Genomic DNA, 19,995 nt, shown 5'->3' with positions numbered 1-19,995 from the left:
ATCCCAAGCGAAAGCTGACCCGTGTTTTTTCGTTCGATCGGCCGTTCACCTTTTCAGCGCCATTTTGAGTGACGTTTCAATTTCGTTGCGCAAAGCATTCTGTTTCGTGCTTCGCTGGACGTGTTCGTCTCACAACTCAAGTTTAGAGGTTTTGTTTCTTTCACTCTTCGACGAACAAGGACATATATGGGATCATTTGCGATGAACAATGCAGTAGCACAGTTTTTCTCCCTCTGAATTCATGAGGTTTCTATAATAATTTTTTATGCTTGTACAAGGCTTTCAATATGCTAATTAGATCGGAACATTCAAAATGTTTATCGCTTCATGGCGGTGGGATTTTCGCGTAGAGTAAGCTTACATCCAGAATGTTTATTGCTTCATAGCAGCAAAATTTTCGCGTAGAGTATCAAAAATACCTTTCTTTTTGCAAGTAAAGAGTAGTAGCAAGTACAAGCAAATAGTGTACCGTCTCAGTAACACTTTCATCTCTCTGAATTCTTGAGGTTTCGAGCAATAGATTTTTATACTTGGGTGAGATCAGATTAGACTGTCAAAATGCTAATTAGATCCCAACCTGAAAAATGTTTATCGCTTCCTAGAGGCGGGAATTTCGCGTTAAGTATAAAAAATACCTTTCTAGTAGCTAATAAATAGTAAGATTTAGTAGCAAATGGAAATATATAGTCGATCGCCAGCGGTAGTATTTTTATCTCTGTGTTAGATTTTTATGCTTGTACACGCGCATTTGGTTATCCGATGGAGATCAAGACCTCCAATATGCTAATTCGATCTCCACATTCAAAATGTTTATCGCTTCATAGCAGCGGGATTTTCGCGTAGCGTATAAGAAATACCTTGAAATCTTGTTGTTAGTAAATAGTAGTAGCAAGTAGAAGTAAAAGTATACCGTGTTGTGTTAAAGTACGTTCTTCAATGATTAAAGACGTTACGAAAATATTTTGCAAATGTCATGCAACCTTAATTATAATTTTTCTCTGTCAGATCTGTCAAGTACTCGGGTTTGCCCCTAATCTCGTAGCTTCAGGGTGGAAGAGTGAAATAATCCCTCACGCTCCAGATGTTTCTTCACCCTCAAAGTTAAGATTTTTATTTGCCCATTAACTTTGCTTTATTCAGGCTGGGTAACCAGCAGTAAAACTGTGGTTATTAATTTGGAAAGGAAACTTCAAATATTCTGTGAACATGATGATTATTGCAATAAAGAAAAGTTGCATAAAGAGTAAAACGAACGAAATAAGTCAAATTAAAACGAACAGGAAAGTGCCTACCATACCTAAGTTTTGTCCTTTGTAAGGAATCGAACGCACTCCAATAATCTGTGATTACTACTAGTAATATTAAAAGGGATACTAAAAGAAGACGACATCATTATCGAGAACCCAGTAGAATCCCATTAAGAGCTCTAAAGAAGGGTTTAAAAAGGAGAAACAGAAAATTGTTTAGAAAGTATGTTTTAAAAACTGTCCCAAAATCGTCTTTTCTTAATCAAATTATGAAAGTAGCTTCATTACGAAAAACAGTACTTTGTAGCACTAGGAAAGCTATGGAAAACTGCACAAGCAAATATCTTGCATCGAAAAAAGAAAGGACTTATAAAAATGTTAATCATGAAATGACACATGTCAGTACAAAGGAATCTAGCGATATAGAGACCAATCCTTATCCTCGTGTCATTGCTTTACGTGGACTCTTCGATCCTTGCGTTATTTCAAACAAAGAAGCACATATTATTAATGGAAATATATTCATCAGTGAAGCGACAAATTCCAAGACCTCTTCCATCAGTGAACTGTCACAACAGGGAACAAATGCTAGAAGACATTTTATGAATTATTGCCTTACTCATTCAGGCAAGTTTTCATGTGCGGTAGATTGTTTTCTTGAACTTAGCGTTGCTATTTTTAAAGATTCTCTGAAAGATATCGAACGTAATGAGTTTTTTCAAACTTTATTTGACGCATGTCTACAGTTAGAAAACCATGATGTACAAACAGAAATGACAGTAGTTCGAGAACCTGTTTGGGTTTATCTAAGACAACATTGTAACTCATTTGCCGCAATGTCTGCAGATGCTGTATTTAGTGACATATTTACGTTGGATACAGTTGGTATGATGACGGAGGAATTGAAATCCCTTTTTCTTATACAACAAAGTAATCAGTCAGTTTGTTCATCGTGTAACAATGCAATTATAAAAAACACAGCTATATTTGTACTTTACATAAATTCTCCGAACTTGCTTCACAATGGCTTAGAGAATTATGTTTCTGAGGCTATATTACCAAATAGCAGTGCACTCTATTGTGATTTGTGTCAAGAGCATTCTGGGGATCTTCCAATGCTACAACATTTTATTACGCTTCCACGATTTTTAACTGTGGAACTGTCATCCAATTATATTAATCAAATATTTTTTCCTTTGACTATGGATGTACTTGGTCAAAATTATGTACTTAAAGGCATGGTTCGATGTATAAGTTCTCATTTTACAGTTGCTATAAAAGATGATACTCGTTGGATATATGTAGATGATATGTGTGTTTCAGTTAGAATTTACACTTCGTTTCAGCACCTCTTGAGTAGCCATTCTAACGGTTGGTTTTTTGCTATATATGAAAAGTCTTCAATAAGAGATAATAATTCTTCAATAAGAGATAATAATGGTATACAAAAAAATGCAGTAGCGTGCAAAACTGTGCAGCAAAATTGTAATAATGTTCTTGTTGGTACTTTACCGAAAGATGTACCTATTATTAAAACTACAAATAATGAAACTATAACGAAGAGTTCTGCAATAGCTCTGTATGCAATTTGTTTTTCTGTTGTTAAACCTTGCAGTTATTGGAAGTCTGATACATTAGATGCTCTTGTTGAATATGGAAGTGCTTTCTTTACTGAGACTATTAAAAATCAGACAAGTTCCAGTGAACTACCACAGAATGTTAATATATGCGGTGCCAATATTAATGTAAAATTTGTTACGAGTAATAAAGGAATTCTTCTATGTAATTCAGTTTTTAGTAAATTAGCCCTTGAGAGGTTGATGTTGCAAAATGTAACTAAAAGTTCAGGATTTTTACTTCAGTTTCCCAGCCTATGTTTAAGTTGCGTTTTTCACAAAACCAGCAGAAATACAACATTTTACTTAATTTCTTTGAATAAAATTCAAGGACTTAATGTACACAGAGTAAGTGATAAAAATTGTTTAGTCGAAAGGGTCTGTCAAAGTGTGACAAATACTGTGAAGTCTAATGAAATACAGTATTTTTTTCAGAGTGTATTGTGCACCTGTGAGTTAAATAAAGGTGAAAAACAAAAGATTATGAAATGCCACAAATCTGCTAAGTGTAAAATAGAAATTGCAATTAAAAGGAGAAAGTCTTATTCTCAATTCGAGCCTGCAAGGAAAAAAATCTGCTTAGATAAGTACCGTGAGTGTTACAATAATAAAAAGCAAAAAGTTCTGATTGCACGCACCGAAAAATATAAATCTATGGATAGAAATGAAAAGAAGAATCTTCTTGTTGCTCGTGCTGAAAAATATAAATCTATGGATGTCAATAAAAGACAAAATCTTCTCACGGCTTGTGCAGGAAAATATAGATCTATGGATCCCAATGAAAAACAAAATCGTCTCACTCGTTGTGCAGAGAAATATAAATCTATGGATCCCAATGAGAAACAAAATATGCTAACTCACCGTGTAGAGAAATATAAATCTATGGATCCCATTGAGAAACAAAATATGCTAACTCACCGTGCAGAGAAATATAAATCTATGGATCCCAATGAGAAACAAAATATGCTAACTCACCGTGCAGAGAAATATAAATCTATGGATCTCAATGAGAAACAAAATATGCTAACTCACCGTGCAGAGAAATATAAATCTATGGATCCCAATGAGAAACAAAATATGCTAACTCACCGTGCAGAGAAATATAAATCTATGGATGCTCATGAGAAAGAACAACTCTTAGCTAAAACAAGAGAAACTTATCACAACACGAAAAACGAAGAAAAAGAAAAATGGCTCGAAAAGATCAGGAGAGTGGCTAGGAACACAGAAGAAAAAAAAGCTATCTCAGGCAATGACTTGGACTTCTGTATTGCATCTTTTCAAAAAGCAGTAAGAGAAGGTCCTTATTACATATGTTCTGTGTGTCATAGAATTCTTTATAGGAAAACAGTAATAGAATTAAAGAAAAGTAAATATGTCAAACAGCATCTTTTCACAGGAAAAATGTCTTTTGATAAGAAAGAATATATCTGTAAAACATGTCACTCTAAATTGTTAAAAGAACAAGTTCCATGTCAAGCTGTTTATAACAAATTAATGGTTGATGAAATCCCCCTAGAACTAGAATGTCTAGAAAAACTTGAGCAGATTCTTATATCTCAGCGCATTGTCTTTGAAAAAATAGTAATTATGCCCAAAGGTCAACAAAGGAAAATTAAAGGAGCTATCTGTAATGTGCCTGTAGAATGTGATCATACCTGTAATGTCTTGCCTAGACCTCCTGAAAGCTCGGGAATAATTATGTTAAAACTTAAAAGAAAGCTTGATTTTAGAGGCCATGTTTACTTTCAAGCTGTACGACCTGCAGTTATACTCAATGCGCTAAATTGGCTCAGAATGAACAATCCTTTATATAGTGGTATAACAGTTAATATTGAAAACATTGACATAAATCTGAGAGAAATGCAGTTACGAGCTGATTCAGACAGTGCCGATGGTGAAGAGTCTCCAATTATTCAGGTATCTTGTGAACAGAAAGCAACAAATGATCAAAGTGAGGAGGAAAGAGATGATCCTTTGAATGAATTTAGAGCAGCAACTTCTGAAACCTGTTTACAGTCAGTGCTACCAGATTATCCTGTAAATGTGGACAAAAATACCAGATTAAAGTCCCATGGAAATGAAATTTTTAATATTGCACCAGGTGAAAATAAACATCCAGTTTCATTCATGACTGATAAACATTGTGAAGAATTAGCATTTCCAGTATTATTCCCAAAGGGCAGATTTGGCTATACTGTAGAGAGAGCGGTTAATCTGTCACCTACAAAATACTTCAATGCCCGTCTTTTACATTATAGTGGTAAGTTTGCAATGAGTCCTGAATATTTGTTTTTTGCGCAGTTCATCATAGAACAAAAAAAAGTTTCAGATAGTATTGCTATTGCTCTGACAAAAGTTCATGGACAGTCTCTGACTGCATCTCATTTAAGATCTAATGTGCGAAATTTTCAAAATCTTATCTTTCAAGACCAGGCTTACTTGTTTTTAAGACAAATTCCAGGTACACCGCCATACTGGCAAAAATTTATGTATGAAGTTATAGCGATGGTAAAACAACTTGGAATTCCAACATGGTTCATGACATTGTCTTGTGCTGACCTTCGATGGCCTGAGCTGTTTCAAATTATTGGGAAGATACAAGGACTTAATTTAACTGATGAAGAAATTGAAGGATTGTCTTACAATGAGAGGTGCTCTATGCTTAATTCTAATCCTGTTGTTGTTGCTAAGCATTTTCAGTACAGAGTAGAGACATTTTTTACTGAAGTGTTATTCAGCAAAGGAAATCCTATTGGTAAAATAGTTTATTATGCTTTACGTATTGAATTTCAAATGAGAGGATCACCTCATTTACATGCACTAATATGGACAAGTGATTGCCCAAAGTTAACAAATGAAACAAAAAAAGATTACATAAAATATATAGACAATCATGTTCAAGCATATTTGCCAGATAAACAAAAAGATTCTCAATTATTTACCTTAGTTCAAACTTATCAGAAGCACAATCACTCAAAGAGTTGTAGAAAATATACTAATGTTCCATGCAGATTTAATTTTGGACAATTTTTCACAAAGAGAACAGTAGTAGCAGAACCACTTTCTGAAAAGTTAGATGAAGAGTTGAAAAGAGACATTTTAACAAGAAGAAATGAAATTCTTTGCTTAGTAAAAGAAGAAATAAATAAAATCTTGAACCCAAATAAACCACAGTATAATCCTAAGACAACGGAAGAAAAACTTTTGAGTTCATTAGGTATTACAGAAGAACAATATTACTGGGCCTTGTCTATATCTGGTGATTCTGATTTTGATCTGCATCTTAAAAGACCGCTTGACAGCTGTTTTATCAATAATTATTTTGTTGCTGGAATAAAAGGTTTTAGGGCTAATGATGACTTACAACCTGTTTTTAACCATTACAAATGTATAACTTATGTTTGCTCATACTTCACAAAGGATGAAACAGAATGTTCACAGGCTATTGCGAATGCAGCAAAAGAAGCAAAGACTTCAAATTTGGCCATTAAAGACAGTTTGAGAAAAATAGGAGCGGCTTTTCTTTCTACTAGAGAAGTGAGTTCACAAGAATGTGTATATAGATGTATGCCTGAACTTTGGTTGAGAAAAGTTTTCCCTAAAACAGTTTTTGTGAGTACAGATTTACCTGACAATAGAATTCGAGTTGCAAAGAGCAAAATAGAACTTGATGAGTTAGATGAAGATAGTACAGATATTTACAAATCCAATATAATCGAACGCTATAGCATCAGACCTAACAAAATCCCAATTATTGATAACTTATGTCTAGCTGAATTTGCTACATATTATTACAAAGAATACAAAAATGATTGTGAGACAAGCGATGCACAACCTGAAATTCTTACAGATGATGTTATAGAATCACATGTTCAATTTACTACAAATGCAGATGTCATTAACTATTTACCATCCAAAATAAGATTAATAAACACAAATGAAGTTATGAAATGTAGAAAAACTAAGGCTGTATTACGGTATCATAGACCTAACAAAGTAAAAGAGCCCGAAAAGTACTTTCACCACTTACTTATGCTGTACTATCCATGGCGTAATGAAGATAGTCTTATTGGCAATGGACAAACATACGCATCAAGATTTTATGAGCCTAAAGTGCAAGCTATTGTTGAACAAAAAAGAACAATATTTGAACCTGAAGCAGATGCTATAACAGAAGCATTAGAAGCCCTAAGAAATAGTGAAGTTAATAATCTTAGCCATTCCTTTGATTCTTTAAATGATCAAGAAAATGAAGACTTGCAATTAGATATGCAAAGTAATGTTGAAAGTGATGACGAATCATTTAATGAACAAATTATTTCACACCTTTCTTCCAATTCTAGTAGTGATAAAGTGTCTACAAATGCAACAATTACAAGTTATGTTCAACCAAGGGAAATTTCGGATGATCTATTACGTGAACATATAAGGTCGTTAAACAAGAAACAGCGTATTGCGTATGATAGTGTGCTACGCTGGTGTAGAAACAAAGTTAAAAATCTTCATTCTCTAAAACCTTACGACATTAACCCAATATATCTTTTTATGACTGGAAGTGCTGGCTCAGGGAAAAGTCATGTAATAAATACAATATACCAGACAGCAATTAAAACATTTAGACAGACAACAAGTAATCCTGATCTGCCAACAGTACTGTTAATGGCGCCCACTGGTGTTTCTGCGATACACATAGGCGGAACAACTATACATTCAGCGTTGGCTATCCCTAAAGAAACCGGTGACAATCTTCCAGCAATGTCTGACCAAAAGAAAACACAAATGAGACTTACACTGTCGGAATTAAAGCTTATTATAATAGATGAAATTTCTATGGTTTCTAACATTACTCTTCTTCATATACATCAAAGGCTAAGGGACATTTTTGGATCATCCAGCTCTAAACTATTTGCTGGTATAAGTATTATAGCTGTAGGAGATTTGTATCAACTACCACCTATACGGAGGAAACCTATTTTTGAAAAATTCAACAATGAGTGTTTCAATTTATGTCATCCATGGCATGTCTTCACGATGATAGAATTGACTGACATTATGAGGCAGAAAAATGATCGGCAGTTCGCCGAAATTTTAAACAGATTTAGAACAGCTTCACAAACTGAAGAGGATCTTAATTGTATTAATTCTCGAGTATTAGTCCCATCAACAAACAATTACCCCTTGAATGCACTTCACATCTGGGCAGAAAATGATCCTGTTAATGAACATAACAACAAACAACTTTTACAATTATCTACACCTTTGTTTGTACTTAGAGCTACAGACCAGTATCCATCAAATGTTACAAAACAAGATATTGACAAAGTATTATCGAGAGGGAGATCTGAAACAGGAGGGCTTGAATTTGAAGTGAAGATTAAAGAAGGTGCTAGAGTAATGCTTACTACAAATATTAATATTGCAGATAGACTTATAAATGGGCAAATGGGAACTGTTGTTAAGATTCATGTCAGTGAAAAAACACAAAAACCAACCGTGGTTTATATAAAGTTTGATGATAATGAAGCAGGAAGAACTTTAATACAAAACAGTAGTAGTATATTTGCTAGAGAAAATGCTGTTGTTCCTATTGAACAAGTATTATCAAAAATAAAAGTTCGACCAGGTAAACCATCTTCTCCAGAAGTACAGAGAATTCAATTTCCAATAAGTCTAGCTTGGGCATGTACAATTCATAAAGTCCAGGGTTTAACACTGCGAAATGTTGTTATAAGTTTCCATTTGAACAAACAAAGATCTTTTAACTATGGACAAGTATATGTTGCGTTAAGCAGGTCAACTTCACTTCAAGGACTTCATATTTTAGGAGAAATCAATACTAAACACATAAAAGCAGATCCTAGAGTACATAATGAATATGATAGATTAAGAAGTTTCAAGTTAGAAGATTTAAAAGATATTACACATTCAAATAAACGAAAAATAGAAGATAACAATTTAGTTGTAACATTATGCCTTTTAAATATACGCTCCCTAAGAAAACATAGCTCTGATGTTAAATGTGATGTAAATCTTTTGAAAAATGATCTTATAGCATTCACTGAGACTCAACTTTTACCTAATGATAACGATTCAGATATTATAGATAATTTATCTCCTTTTTCCTTATATAGGTATGATCATAATTCAGATAAATATTCAAGTTTGGCCATATGCATCAAAAAAAAATTTCATGTAACAAATCAAGAATACTACCCAACTTTAAATGCTGTTAGGTTTATGTTCACATTTAACAACCATAGATCATACGACGTAAATATTTCTCTCCTTTTAATTTATCGTAAAAATAACTCAAACATACTTGACCTTATTAATGGTATTGACTATTTAGTTAGAAGTAATCCTATCGATATAATCCTGGGAGATTTCAATATTAACTATTTTAGCAGCAAAGACATGGAACCACTCTCATCATTAATGCAGTCTTTGGATTATTTACAGATTGTAGAGATGCCTACATTTATTTCAGGTAGTTTACTAGACCATGTTTACATCAAACAAGCAAATAAACTTAATATTGATAGTTCAGTAATCAATGTGTACTACTCTGATCATGATGCAATAAAAATAACAATACGAATTTAAACTTCGCGTTTACCGTTTCGTATTTGATAAATAATAGACTTCGTATCTCCAATACAGAAAATAATTCGTTAAATCAAAAAAGAATGTTAAATACTTTGATATGATTTGATCTGATGAGACACAGAAAGGAGCCCGTCCATCCTTCCTAGCCGAGTGGATGTATTGTCATCAATGCATTCATGGATTCTGTTATCAAGTAAGTAGGATACAAAAAGGCTTTTTACTTTTTCTATATCAACGTTCGACTCCTTACTGTGATGTTTTGTTGAGCTGTAGAACTTGATTGATTTGATTAATGCGTCGATGGATTGTATTATCAAGTATGCGGAATACAAATAGATTTTCTAATAAATTAATTGGTAAATGAATGAAATAGATCAGCTTTATGATTCCAGCAGCATTAGTGATTCCAGCCATTATTCTTTTCAGTCACTAGCGCAAGATATAATGGGTAGATGCTCAAGTCTAAACTTCCTGAATAAATGTAATATAAAGATCCGGTACTTAGACGACGAACATAACTCATGGATCAATTTACCCAACAACAACAAACGAGGCTTCAAGAATTTTGGAAGACCACAAGAACTGCTTCAGAAAGGGAATTTTTAAACAATTAAATTGAGGACAGTTCAAGCTAGCCCTTCTCGAGGGAGTGCTTCAAGTACCAATGTTCGGTTTGGCGCAAGTACTCCTTCGCGCTGGACTCGCCTATTGAAAAAGGCACAGGCGGCAGTTACAAGTTTGGAAAGAATTCTGCAAACCTGAAGTATCTCAGTGAAGCAAAGTGTCCAGTGACAGACAATGGAATAAAATACATTGGGAAGCACTGTGTTAAGTTAAACTACTTGAATATCAAAGGATACAAAGCTGTACGAGATGTCAGCATAACTCACATCGTTCAAAACTGCTTCAAACTGATATTTCTTGATATGGGGAAGTGTAACATCATGGAATATGATAGTGATGGTATGCATATTATAAGCATTCATTGGCCTCCGTTGAAGAAACTCATTATACGAAGATGTGAATATATGACAGCTACAGGAATCAAGACTATTGCTGCACAATGCTGTAGCTCCCGGCAATACTTACAAGTGCAAGAAATCTTAGAAAACTGTAGATACAGAAAAAAAAATATTACTGTATTCAAAAGTATGTGCACATGGATAAAGCATTTGTTCAGTCTGTTTTTATTTTTATTTTTTGCTTGCTTTGTAGAGTAACTTGCAGCTCCAATACAGTGAGTTGTGCTATCTTCTTGATAACTACGGCGTGAAGAGGAAATTAAACTATGTAGTACATCGTCACGTACCTGGAACTGACAAGGAGCAAGCGACCATATCGTTTTAATGTTTTAGATTCAAATGTGCTGTTTACAGAAAGAAAATTAACCTTTTTGAAGGGGTAAATCGAAAGGATAAGTTCCAAGAACTGCTCGACAGTTTAAAAGATAGAAAAGGGACAGCTCGCGGTATTGACTGCGGACCAGATTGTGCTTCGCAGTGCAAAGAGCCAGGAAACCTGCGCTGCAGACTTTGTCAAACTGATGCCTAAACGTTATTGGAAATCCACTTCATAAAAAACATTCATAGTCTGATTGTCAATTTCTACTTAAAGTTTACGTCTTCATTAAGTAAACTTTTTGTCTTCAACAATAATATTATCTTCTGTCTCCTGAGTCAGATAGTGTAATCTGCCCTGGGTCATGACGTTTTCCGAAAGCAATTGCCGTTATAATCCCAGATAGCTGTGAAGCGTACAATGGAAATAAATCAGGAACAGCATCACGCGTAAATGCCAGTATAGGCATCTTGTTTTTTTTTCTTCCTCGTAGCTACAAATCGGTACATTAATTTATTCATTAAACTCACCCCTCTCCTACTCGGGGTGTATTGTTCTGATTGTCTTCAACAGAAGCAGCCCAATCAAAATCCATTCTTGTCGCTTACATCGCGAGGGAGGGGACCCACTCACCCCTACCTGTGTGACGTCAACGCATTATTTGATCTATTTATAAAAAACAGATTAAATTTGACGCCATATTGTTAACATGTTCTGGACTCAAGTGTGCCGTTTTCAAACGGAAATTTCACCATTTTGAAGCGGTGAATCGAAAGAATAACTTCTAAGAAGCACCGGACATTTAAAACCGTGGAAATTGGTGAGTTCCTGGCGAAGGAATCGTGCTTTGTTTGACAGTCTTAGACCACGACGCGAGACTAAAAAGAGGTCATTGAAAAGCTTACATTATCGTAATGGAATTTCACACATTTCCGGTAATAGTCTGAGTCGCGTAACACAAGGTAAATAACGTAACGCGATCGTCGTGACTCAAACTATTCCATTAGCAAGGATAGATTTATCAATCGGCGAAGCATACAGTTGGAATAAATGAATCAGCCCCAGCATCACGCGTAATGCCAGTGTAGCAGGCATCTTGTTTTTTTTTTTCTTCGTCGTAGCTACAAATCTGTAAATTAATTTATTCATTAAACTCTCCCCTCTCCTACTCAGGATGTATTGTTCTGATTGTCTTCAACAACAGCAGGCCAATCAAAATCCATTCTTGTCGCTTATATCGCGAGGGATGGGACCCACTCTCCCCTACCTGTGTGACGTCAAAGCATCATTTGATTTACTCATTAATCTTGGATTAAATTGTGGCGCCATATTGTTAACATGTTGTGGACTAAAGTGTGCCATTTTCAAAAGGAAATTTCACTACTTTGAAACGGTAAATCGAAAGAATAACCTCTAAGAAGCACTCGACATTTAAAACGGTGGAAATTGGAGAGTTCCTGGCGAAGGAATCGTGCTTTGTTTGACAGTCTTAGACCACGATGGGAGATTGAAAGGAGGTCATTGAGAAGCTTACGATATCGTCTCAAGTCTCAAGTTGCAAACAGTCATTACACCACACAAACAGAGGGTGGTTGACCTGTGCTCTTTCAGCACAGCACTTTTCTTCCCTTTTTAAAATAACCTATTCATTGGCAAATGCAGTAAGTTTCTTATTGAATACGTCTATGTACAACAAAAATGGGACGCTACAGCAGCCGAATGGCCATCTTTGCAATACTCCGACGTGTTGGAATAGAATGTTTCCTGAGGTATTACAAATACTGTTTTGCAAGTCAACGATCTGTCATGTCACTCGTGGTCGCTCGCGTGATTATCAACACTTCCATTTTCTAAAAAGAAATGAAACAGGCTAACGTCATCACTCCCCGGGTCATCACGCAACGCGATGGGCCTTGTCAATTTATCCATAAACGCATCAAATATTGCTCGTGTCCTGACTGTATTAAGTTCTCTTCTTCAAACATCTGATTTAAACAGCCTTGAGGCTTGAGTAACTGATTTTTACAACAAGTAGCGGTAGGAAAAATGTGCGGGTCATTGCGCATTTTTGACCTCATGATTATTTTTGTGAAAATAGACGCATACGTCAGAGAATAAACATCCTTAGGGGAACAAATTACTTTCATTTTCGATTTTCGCCTGACGTCTCACAAACAGATACTTCAGACTAACTAATTCCTTTGTTTTCTGCGGTCATTTGTTCCTCAAGAAAGATACCAACAGTAAGTATATGACGTTCGCCTCTAGTTTCGTTAGCTGTGATTTCATACAATAACAAAAGATAACAATTTCAAACAGACCGGTAGGAGGGGTATCTGATGAAAACGTCGGTGGGTGAAACAACATAACGCTATCTTTATGACTCAAACTATTGTATGCACACATGGAAAACGCCGATAGGACTTAATGAATTTGTATGATATACGTTATCTTTAGCCTGAGTGCCATGCTTTTTTCTTTCAACTCAGATTGCCTCACGAGAATTTCCGGTATCTCTGAAATTGCTGTGATCTTACAATTAGGCAATGAGACAGTACAGACATTAATTTTCAGCATGGCAATACCATAATTGTGTTTTCGCTCCCAACACCCTACATCATCCCTCCAGAGTGCACATAAGCTTGCAAAGATTAGATCGCATTTCATATTGACTAAGCTTGTTAAGAGATCGATTATTGAGTAAAATTATGACTTTTCAAAGGTTAATTTTCAATCAATTTCAAAAGTTGCTAACGATATCGTATGAAAACAATCTCGGTGTAAGGTTACGTTGTGATGATGCAATCAATCTGGGTACAAGGTTACGTTGAAGTGGTGCAATCTACGTTGATAAAGATGGCGAAAAGCAAGTTAAGCGTTTAGTTAGATGGTAACAATTGCAGTTGGCGATTGGCGTTGAGTTCGAAACGTTTTCATTAGTTGTATTTAGAGATCTTTTACGAGGAGGACATCAATTATTGCTTGAGGTAACTGCTTTTACGTAGACTCTTTTGATATAGCTTGTAATAGCGGTATTCTGTACGAAATGACAAATAGGCGAAAAGTGTGCTGCAGATCTCGGTTTATTCAGAGTTTACGTTCACTTGTGTGATTCACGGCAAGGTTGTGGTTTGTAATTTATCTCAACGGGCATTAATTGAAAAAGCGTCGACATTTTTATTAACTTCTGAGTTATGGCTGCGTTTCGTAACATATCAAAGACTTAACTGATTTTTTGGCTGAAAAAGTTTCAACACCGTTCATCTTTTTGGTTCATTTTATTCTCTGCGGTTTAAATTTGCAAGTGAAGCAATTTCCATTATTTAAACTTTTCGTATAATCAATTTGTGAGTGGCGTTGGGTTCGAAAAGTATTCAGTAGTCGTATTGAGAATGGAACTTTTCAAGACTGAACGTCAATTGCTGCAGCTTGAAGTAACTGCTTTTGCGTTGACTCTGTTTCGTTGATGTATTAAATAATAACAAACTTGTGGATAAATGCTAGCTTGTAATAAATTAATAACAATGTTTTCTACGAAATCACAAATAGGCGGAAAATCATATTCCTATAGGTTAATTTAGGGTTAACGTTTATGTCTGTGATTCGCAACAACTGAGGTTGTGGTTTGTAATTTATCTTAAAAGGCGAAGTTAAGGGAGCTGTTATTCTTATACTTTTGTGTTAAGACTGCATTTAGTAGCATACCAAAGACTCAATTGTTCTTTCGGATGAAAGGAAGCTTCAACAACGTTCACCATTTTTCTTTTCGCGCTATACCCGACTCAGACCCTGTTCACCGGGGCATTTGATCATCTCTTTGTTTTTCACCTTACAGCACTTTTTCACCCTTTAATGACCTATTCATTGGCAATTACAGTAAGTTTCTTATTGAATACGTCTATGTACAACAAAAATGGGACGCTACAGCAGCAGAATGGCCATCTTTGCAATACTACGGTGTGTTGGAATGTTTCCTGAGGTATTACAAATATTGTTTTGCAAGTCAACGATCTGTCATGTCACTCATCGTCGCTCGCGTGATTATCAACATTGCCATTTTCTAAAAAGAAATAAAAATAGCTAACGTCATCACTCCCCGGTGTCAGTTTACCCATAAACGCATCAAATATTGCTCGTGTCCCGACTGTATTAAGTTCTCTTCTTCAAACATCTGATTTAAACAGCCTTGAGGCTTGAGTAACATTTTCACCCGACTTGGGACCCTGTTCACAGGCAAGAGAGGATGAGCTACCTCTTCCTGTCTTGTCACAGGCTAATGTAATATATGAAACAAGAACCCGTTAAGAGTTAAAACTGCTCGATTGCAGCGTCTGTTAACTAATACTCAACCTCCGTATTTGAATTTCATGACTTGACTCTCATGTGCAGCCGCTCTTTTAAATTATAACAATGCCCTACACACGGAAATGTGACTGCCTGCGTGATGCAACGTTTTCTATTATGTCGTAACGGGGAACTCATCTACCGTCTAAGGAAAAACAAGAGAGGCTGATGGGCAAAACTATTACGTCATGTTCTGTATTTTTAATTTCATCGCGTGGTAGGGAAAGTTACCTCGTGTATTTACGGCTTATGTGAAGTTGTTGGGAATTGCCTCCCTGATATCCAACCAACACACTTCTTCCGATTAAAAGAAGTAATTTATTCACTAGGTGTTCACGTCTCGCTTGATAGACACACAAAATCGTGCTAAAAACTAAACTTACTCGAGTACAAGGTATTTTGTTTCTTTACCTATCACGCGATCTATTGATAACCGGAAATTCTTCTCGTGATTAAATGACAGGTACTACACATTCGCTAACTCCATTAAAATTGTCACGACACTGTCACGACAGTTTCCGACAAAGTACATGTAATTGAGAAATCTTCGGTAGAGTTTCTTCTCGCCATATCGAACAAAGGATAATAACAGCGAAGTTTTACTCTCATTTGAAATAATTATTGTCCCATTGATAATAAATACAACTGATACTTCTTTAAATAAACTGACAACCTTCAAGGCTCCTGTTTCCTCATTGGAGTCGATTGTTTTGCGCGTACTTGCGTGTTTCCTCTTTACAGACTGGCGCCTTAACCAAATATGCCAAAACAGTGTTGGCAGGACGTTAAATCCCTGCAGGAAAAAGAAAGAAACCGCTCTATAGTCCCTCGACCTCACAGGGTGGAGGTTAGGCGATAAATAGGTCCCTCTTATCGATTACTGGCGCCTTTCTCTAATAATCCCCCTTTGATGAGGCCTGAAATTAAATGACCCCCCCCCCCTCCAGAGGCTTAGTAGAGTTTTTAAGTGAAACTGTTCAACAATCTCGGTGGCACTGGTAGAAATGTTTTTCGCAATGCCTAAATGGTACACTTGGACAAGTCGAAGTAGCCGGAGGTCAGGTTTCTGTGGCGTATCGGTAATTACCTTATCATAAGCAACTTCCAGTATGATGTCACGTAAGATAATGAAAGGTCAGCAAAACAATGTCATGCTAACTTTCTGACTTGCTCACATAGTGTATTTTGTTTTATTTTAGTAATATAATTCTGATTAGTTTTCAGCAGTTATTTTTTCTTTCAATTTTAACAGATTGTCTTTTTTTGCAGGTATAAGTCGTTGAGGTTGAATTTCTTCCTGAGAGCAAAGAAGGCCTACAAAACGTAGCACCTACATAGTGCTGGATTGTTTGTTACAAGAGCACCCAGTGGCAGAAAACGTAGCAGTCAACTGGTTGTCATAACAGAACACCCAGCGCAGCAGTCAGCTAGTTGTCATAACAGAAAACCCAACAAAGAACATCCATCGTAGCAGCCACTCGGTTGTTACAACAGAATACCCATCGTAGCAGCCGCTCGGTTGTTACAACACCCATCGTAGCAGCCACTTGGTTGTTACAACAGAACACCCATCGTAGCAACTACTCGGTTGCTACACCCATCGTAACAGCCACCTGGTTGTTACAACAATAAGTAGCAGCCACTTGGTTGTTACAATTGTAACACATTGAACAAGAAATTAACAGATATTCACAGCTATACAAACCTTGCAAACCTTGCAAAACAAAGAGTGTGACATAAAACAGAGAGTGCGATATTGAAACAAAAGAGACAGTGAAGTACACAATAAAGGACTGTGAAGAAGAGTGGGACAAAAATAGTTACAGAGTATTTAACAATGTTTGACATGAATAAAAAAGTGAAACACGGTACTTGTAGGTCACTATTTGCATTGTTTATTAATAATATTAAAAGGGATACTAAAAGAAGACGGCATCATTATCGAGAACCCAGTAGAATCCCATTGAGAGCTCTAAAGAAGGGTTTAAAAAGGAGAAATAGAAAATTGGTTAGAAAGTATGTTTTAAAAACTGTCCCAAAATCGTCTTTTCTTTATCAAATTATGCAAGTAGCTTCATTACGAAAAACAGTACTTTGTAGCATCAGGAAAGCTATGGAAAACTGCACAAGCAAATATCTTGCATCGAAAAAAGAAAGGACTTATAAAAATGTTAATCATGAAATGACACATGTCAGTGCAAAGGAATCTAGCGATACAGAGACCAATCCTTATCCTCGTGTCACTGCTTTACGTGGACTCTTCGATCCTTGCGTTATTTCAAACAAAGAAGCACATATTATAAATGGGAATATATTCATCAGTAAAGCAACAAATTCCAAGACCTCTTCCATCAGTGAACTGTCACAACAGAGAACAAATGCTAGAAGACATTTCATGAATTATTGCCTTACTCATTCAGGCAAGTTTTCATGTGCGGTAGATTGTTTTCTTGAACTTAGCGTTGCTATTTTTAAAGATTCTCTGAAAGATATCGAACGTAATGAGTTTTTTCAAACTTTATTTGACGCATGTCTACAATTAGAAAACCATGGTGTGCAAACAGAAATGGCAGTAGTTCGAGAACCTGTTTGGGTTTATTTAAGACAACATTGCAACTCATTTGCCGCAATGTCTGCAGATGCTGTATTTAGTGACATATTTACGTTGGATGTAGTTGGTATGATGACGGAGGAATTAAAATCCCTTTTTCTCATACAACAAAGTAATCAGTCAGTTTGTTCATCGTGTAACAATGCAATTATAAAAAGCACGGCCATATTTGTACTTTACATAAATTCTCCGAACTTGCTTCACAATGGCTTAGAGAATTATGTTTCTGAGGCTATATTACCAAATAGCAGTGCACTCTATTGTGATTTGTGTCAAGAGCATTCTGGGGATCTTTCAATGCTACAACATTTTGTAACGCTTCCACGATTTTTAACTGTGGAACTGTCATCCAATTATATTAATCAAATATTTTTTTCTTTGACTATGGATGTACTTGGTCAAAATTATGTACTTAAAGGCATGGTTCGATGTATAAGTTCTCATTTTACAGTTGCTATAAAAGATGATACTCGTTGGATATATGTAGATGATATGTGTGTTTCAGTTAGAATTTACGCTTCATTTCAGCACCTCTTGAGTAGCCATTCTAACGGTTGGTTTTTTGCTATATATGAAAAGTCTTTAATAAGAGATAATAATGGTATACAAAAAAATGCAGTAGCGCGCGAGACTGTGCAGCAAATTTGTAATAACGTTCTTGTTGGTACTTTACCGAAAGATGTACCTATTATTAAAACTACAAATAATGAAACTATAACGAAGAGTTCTGCTATAGCTCTGTATGCAATTTGTTTTTCTGTTGTTAAACCTTGTAGTTATTGGAAGTCTGATACATTAGATGCTCTTGTTGAATATGGAAGTGCTTTCTTTACTGAGACTATTAAAAATCAGACAAGTTCCAGTGAACTACCACAGAATGTCAATATATACGGTGCCAATATTAATGTAAAGTTTGTTACGAGTAATAAAGGAATTCTTATATGTAATTCATTTTTTAGTAAATTAGCCCTTGAGAGGTTGATGTTGCAAAATGCAACTAAGAGTTCAGGATTTTTACTTCAGTTTCCAAGCCTATGTTTAAGTTGCGTTTTTCACAAAACCAGCAGAAATATAACATTTTACTTAATTTCTTTGAATAAAATTCAAGGACTTGATGTACACAGAGTAAGTGATAAAAATTATTTAGTCGAAAGGGTCTGTCAAAGTGTGACAAGTACTGTAAAGTCAAATGAAATAGAGTATTTTTTTCAGAGTGTATTGTGCACTTGTGAGTTGAATAAAGGTGAAAAACAAAAGATTATGAAATGCCACAAATCTGCTAAGTGCAAAAAAGAAATTGCACTTAAAAGAAGAAAGTCTTATACTCAATTTGAGCCTGCAATGAAAAAAATCTACTTAGATAAGCGCCGTGAGTGTTACAGTAATGAAAAACAAAAAGTTTTGATTGCACGTACCAAAAAATATAAATCTATGAATAGAAATGAAAAGAAGAATCTTCTTGTTGCTCGTGCTGAAAAATATAAATCTATGGATGCAAATGAAAAAAGAAATCTTCTCACTGCTTATGCAGAAAAATATAGATCTATGGATCCCAATGAGAAACAAAATATGCTTAGTCATTGTGCAGAGAAATATAAATCTATGGATCCCAATGAGAAACAAAATATGCTCACTCATTGTGCAGAGAAATATAAATCTATGGATCCCAATGAGAAACAAAAAATGCTCACTCACCGTGCAGAGAAATATAAATCTATAGATCCTCATCAGAAAGAACAACTCTTAGCTAAAACAAGAGAGATTTATCACAACATGAAAAGCGAAGAAAAAGAAAAATGGCTCGAAAAGATCAGGAGAGTGGCTAGGAATACAGAAGAAAGAAAAGATATCTCAGACAATGACTTGGACTTCTGTATTGCATCTTTCCAAAAAGCAGTAAGAGAAGGGCCTTATTACATATGTTCTGTGTGTAATAGAACTCTTTATAGGAAAACAGTAATAGAATTAAAGAAAATTAAATATGTCAAACAGCATCTTTTCACAGGAAAAATGTCTTTTGATAAGAAAGAATATATCTGTAAAACATGTCACTCTAAATTGTTAAAAGAACAAGTTCCCTGTCAAGCTGTTTATAACAAATTAATGGTTGATGAAACTCCCCCAGAACTAGAATGTCTAGAAAAACTTGAGCAGATTCTTATATCTCAACGCATTGTCTTTGAAAAAATAGTAATTATGCCCAAAGGTCAACAAAGGAAAATTAAAGGAG

At 35.4% G+C, this 19,995-nt stretch overlaps 2 protein-coding genes and 1 long non-coding RNA gene across 3 annotated transcripts in view; all 3 read left to right on the top strand.

Moving 5' to 3' along the window:
- Positions 1-1,381: 1,381 nt before the first annotated feature.
- On the top strand, positions 1,382-3,798 carry LOC146483098 (uncharacterized). The gene is made up of 2 exons (XM_085106198.1): positions 1,382-3,665; positions 3,761-3,798. The coding sequence occupies exons 1-2, from the start codon at positions 1,517-1,519 to the stop codon at positions 3,796-3,798; spliced, it is 2,187 nt and encodes a 728-aa protein (XP_084962324.1). The 5' UTR covers positions 1,382-1,516.
- A 12-nt stretch (positions 3,799-3,810) lies between these two features.
- LOC146483097 (uncharacterized) lies at positions 3,811-10,652 on the top strand. Its single transcript, XM_085106452.1, has 2 exons — positions 3,811-5,749; positions 7,622-10,652. The coding sequence occupies exons 1-2, from the start codon at positions 3,827-3,829 to the stop codon at positions 9,467-9,469; spliced, it is 3,771 nt and encodes a 1,256-aa protein (XP_084962578.1). The 5' UTR covers positions 3,811-3,826; the 3' UTR covers positions 9,470-10,652.
- A 662-nt stretch (positions 10,653-11,314) lies between these two features.
- The window catches only part of LOC146483080 (uncharacterized), a 286,359-nt gene continuing 277,678 nt past the window's right edge, over positions 11,315-19,995 (top strand). The window contains exon 1 of the long non-coding RNA XR_014863977.1: positions 11,315-11,908. This is a non-coding gene — a long non-coding RNA (uncharacterized LOC146483080). The remainder of the gene's footprint in view (positions 11,909-19,995) is intronic.

The sequence above is a fragment of the Pavona decussata genome, unplaced genomic scaffold, assembly GCF_977016875.1.
Source record: "Pavona decussata unplaced genomic scaffold, jaPavDecu1.1 SCAFFOLD_40, whole genome shotgun sequence".
Classification (NCBI taxonomy): domain Eukaryota; kingdom Metazoa; phylum Cnidaria; class Anthozoa; order Scleractinia; family Agariciidae; genus Pavona; species Pavona decussata.
This window is presented reverse-complemented; position numbering and strand designations above follow the sequence as displayed.

Excerpts from the sequence above, each read along its gene's own strand:
- LOC146483098 (XM_085106198.1), top strand. The coding sequence starts at position 1,517 with ATGAAAGTAGCTTCATTACGAAAAACAGTACTTTGTAGCACTAGGAAA. Across the intron at positions 3,666-3,760 it reads AAAACAAAATCGTCTCACTC|AAACAAAATATGCTAACTCA; the intron begins GTTGTGCAGAGA and ends GATCCCATTGAG.
- LOC146483097 (XM_085106452.1), top strand. The coding sequence starts at position 3,827 with ATGCTAACTCACCGTGCAGAGAAATATAAATCTATGGATCTCAATGAG. Across the intron at positions 5,750-7,621 it reads AAAAAGATTACATAAAATAT|ATGTCTGACCAAAAGAAAAC; the intron begins ATAGACAATCAT and ends AATCTTCCAGCA.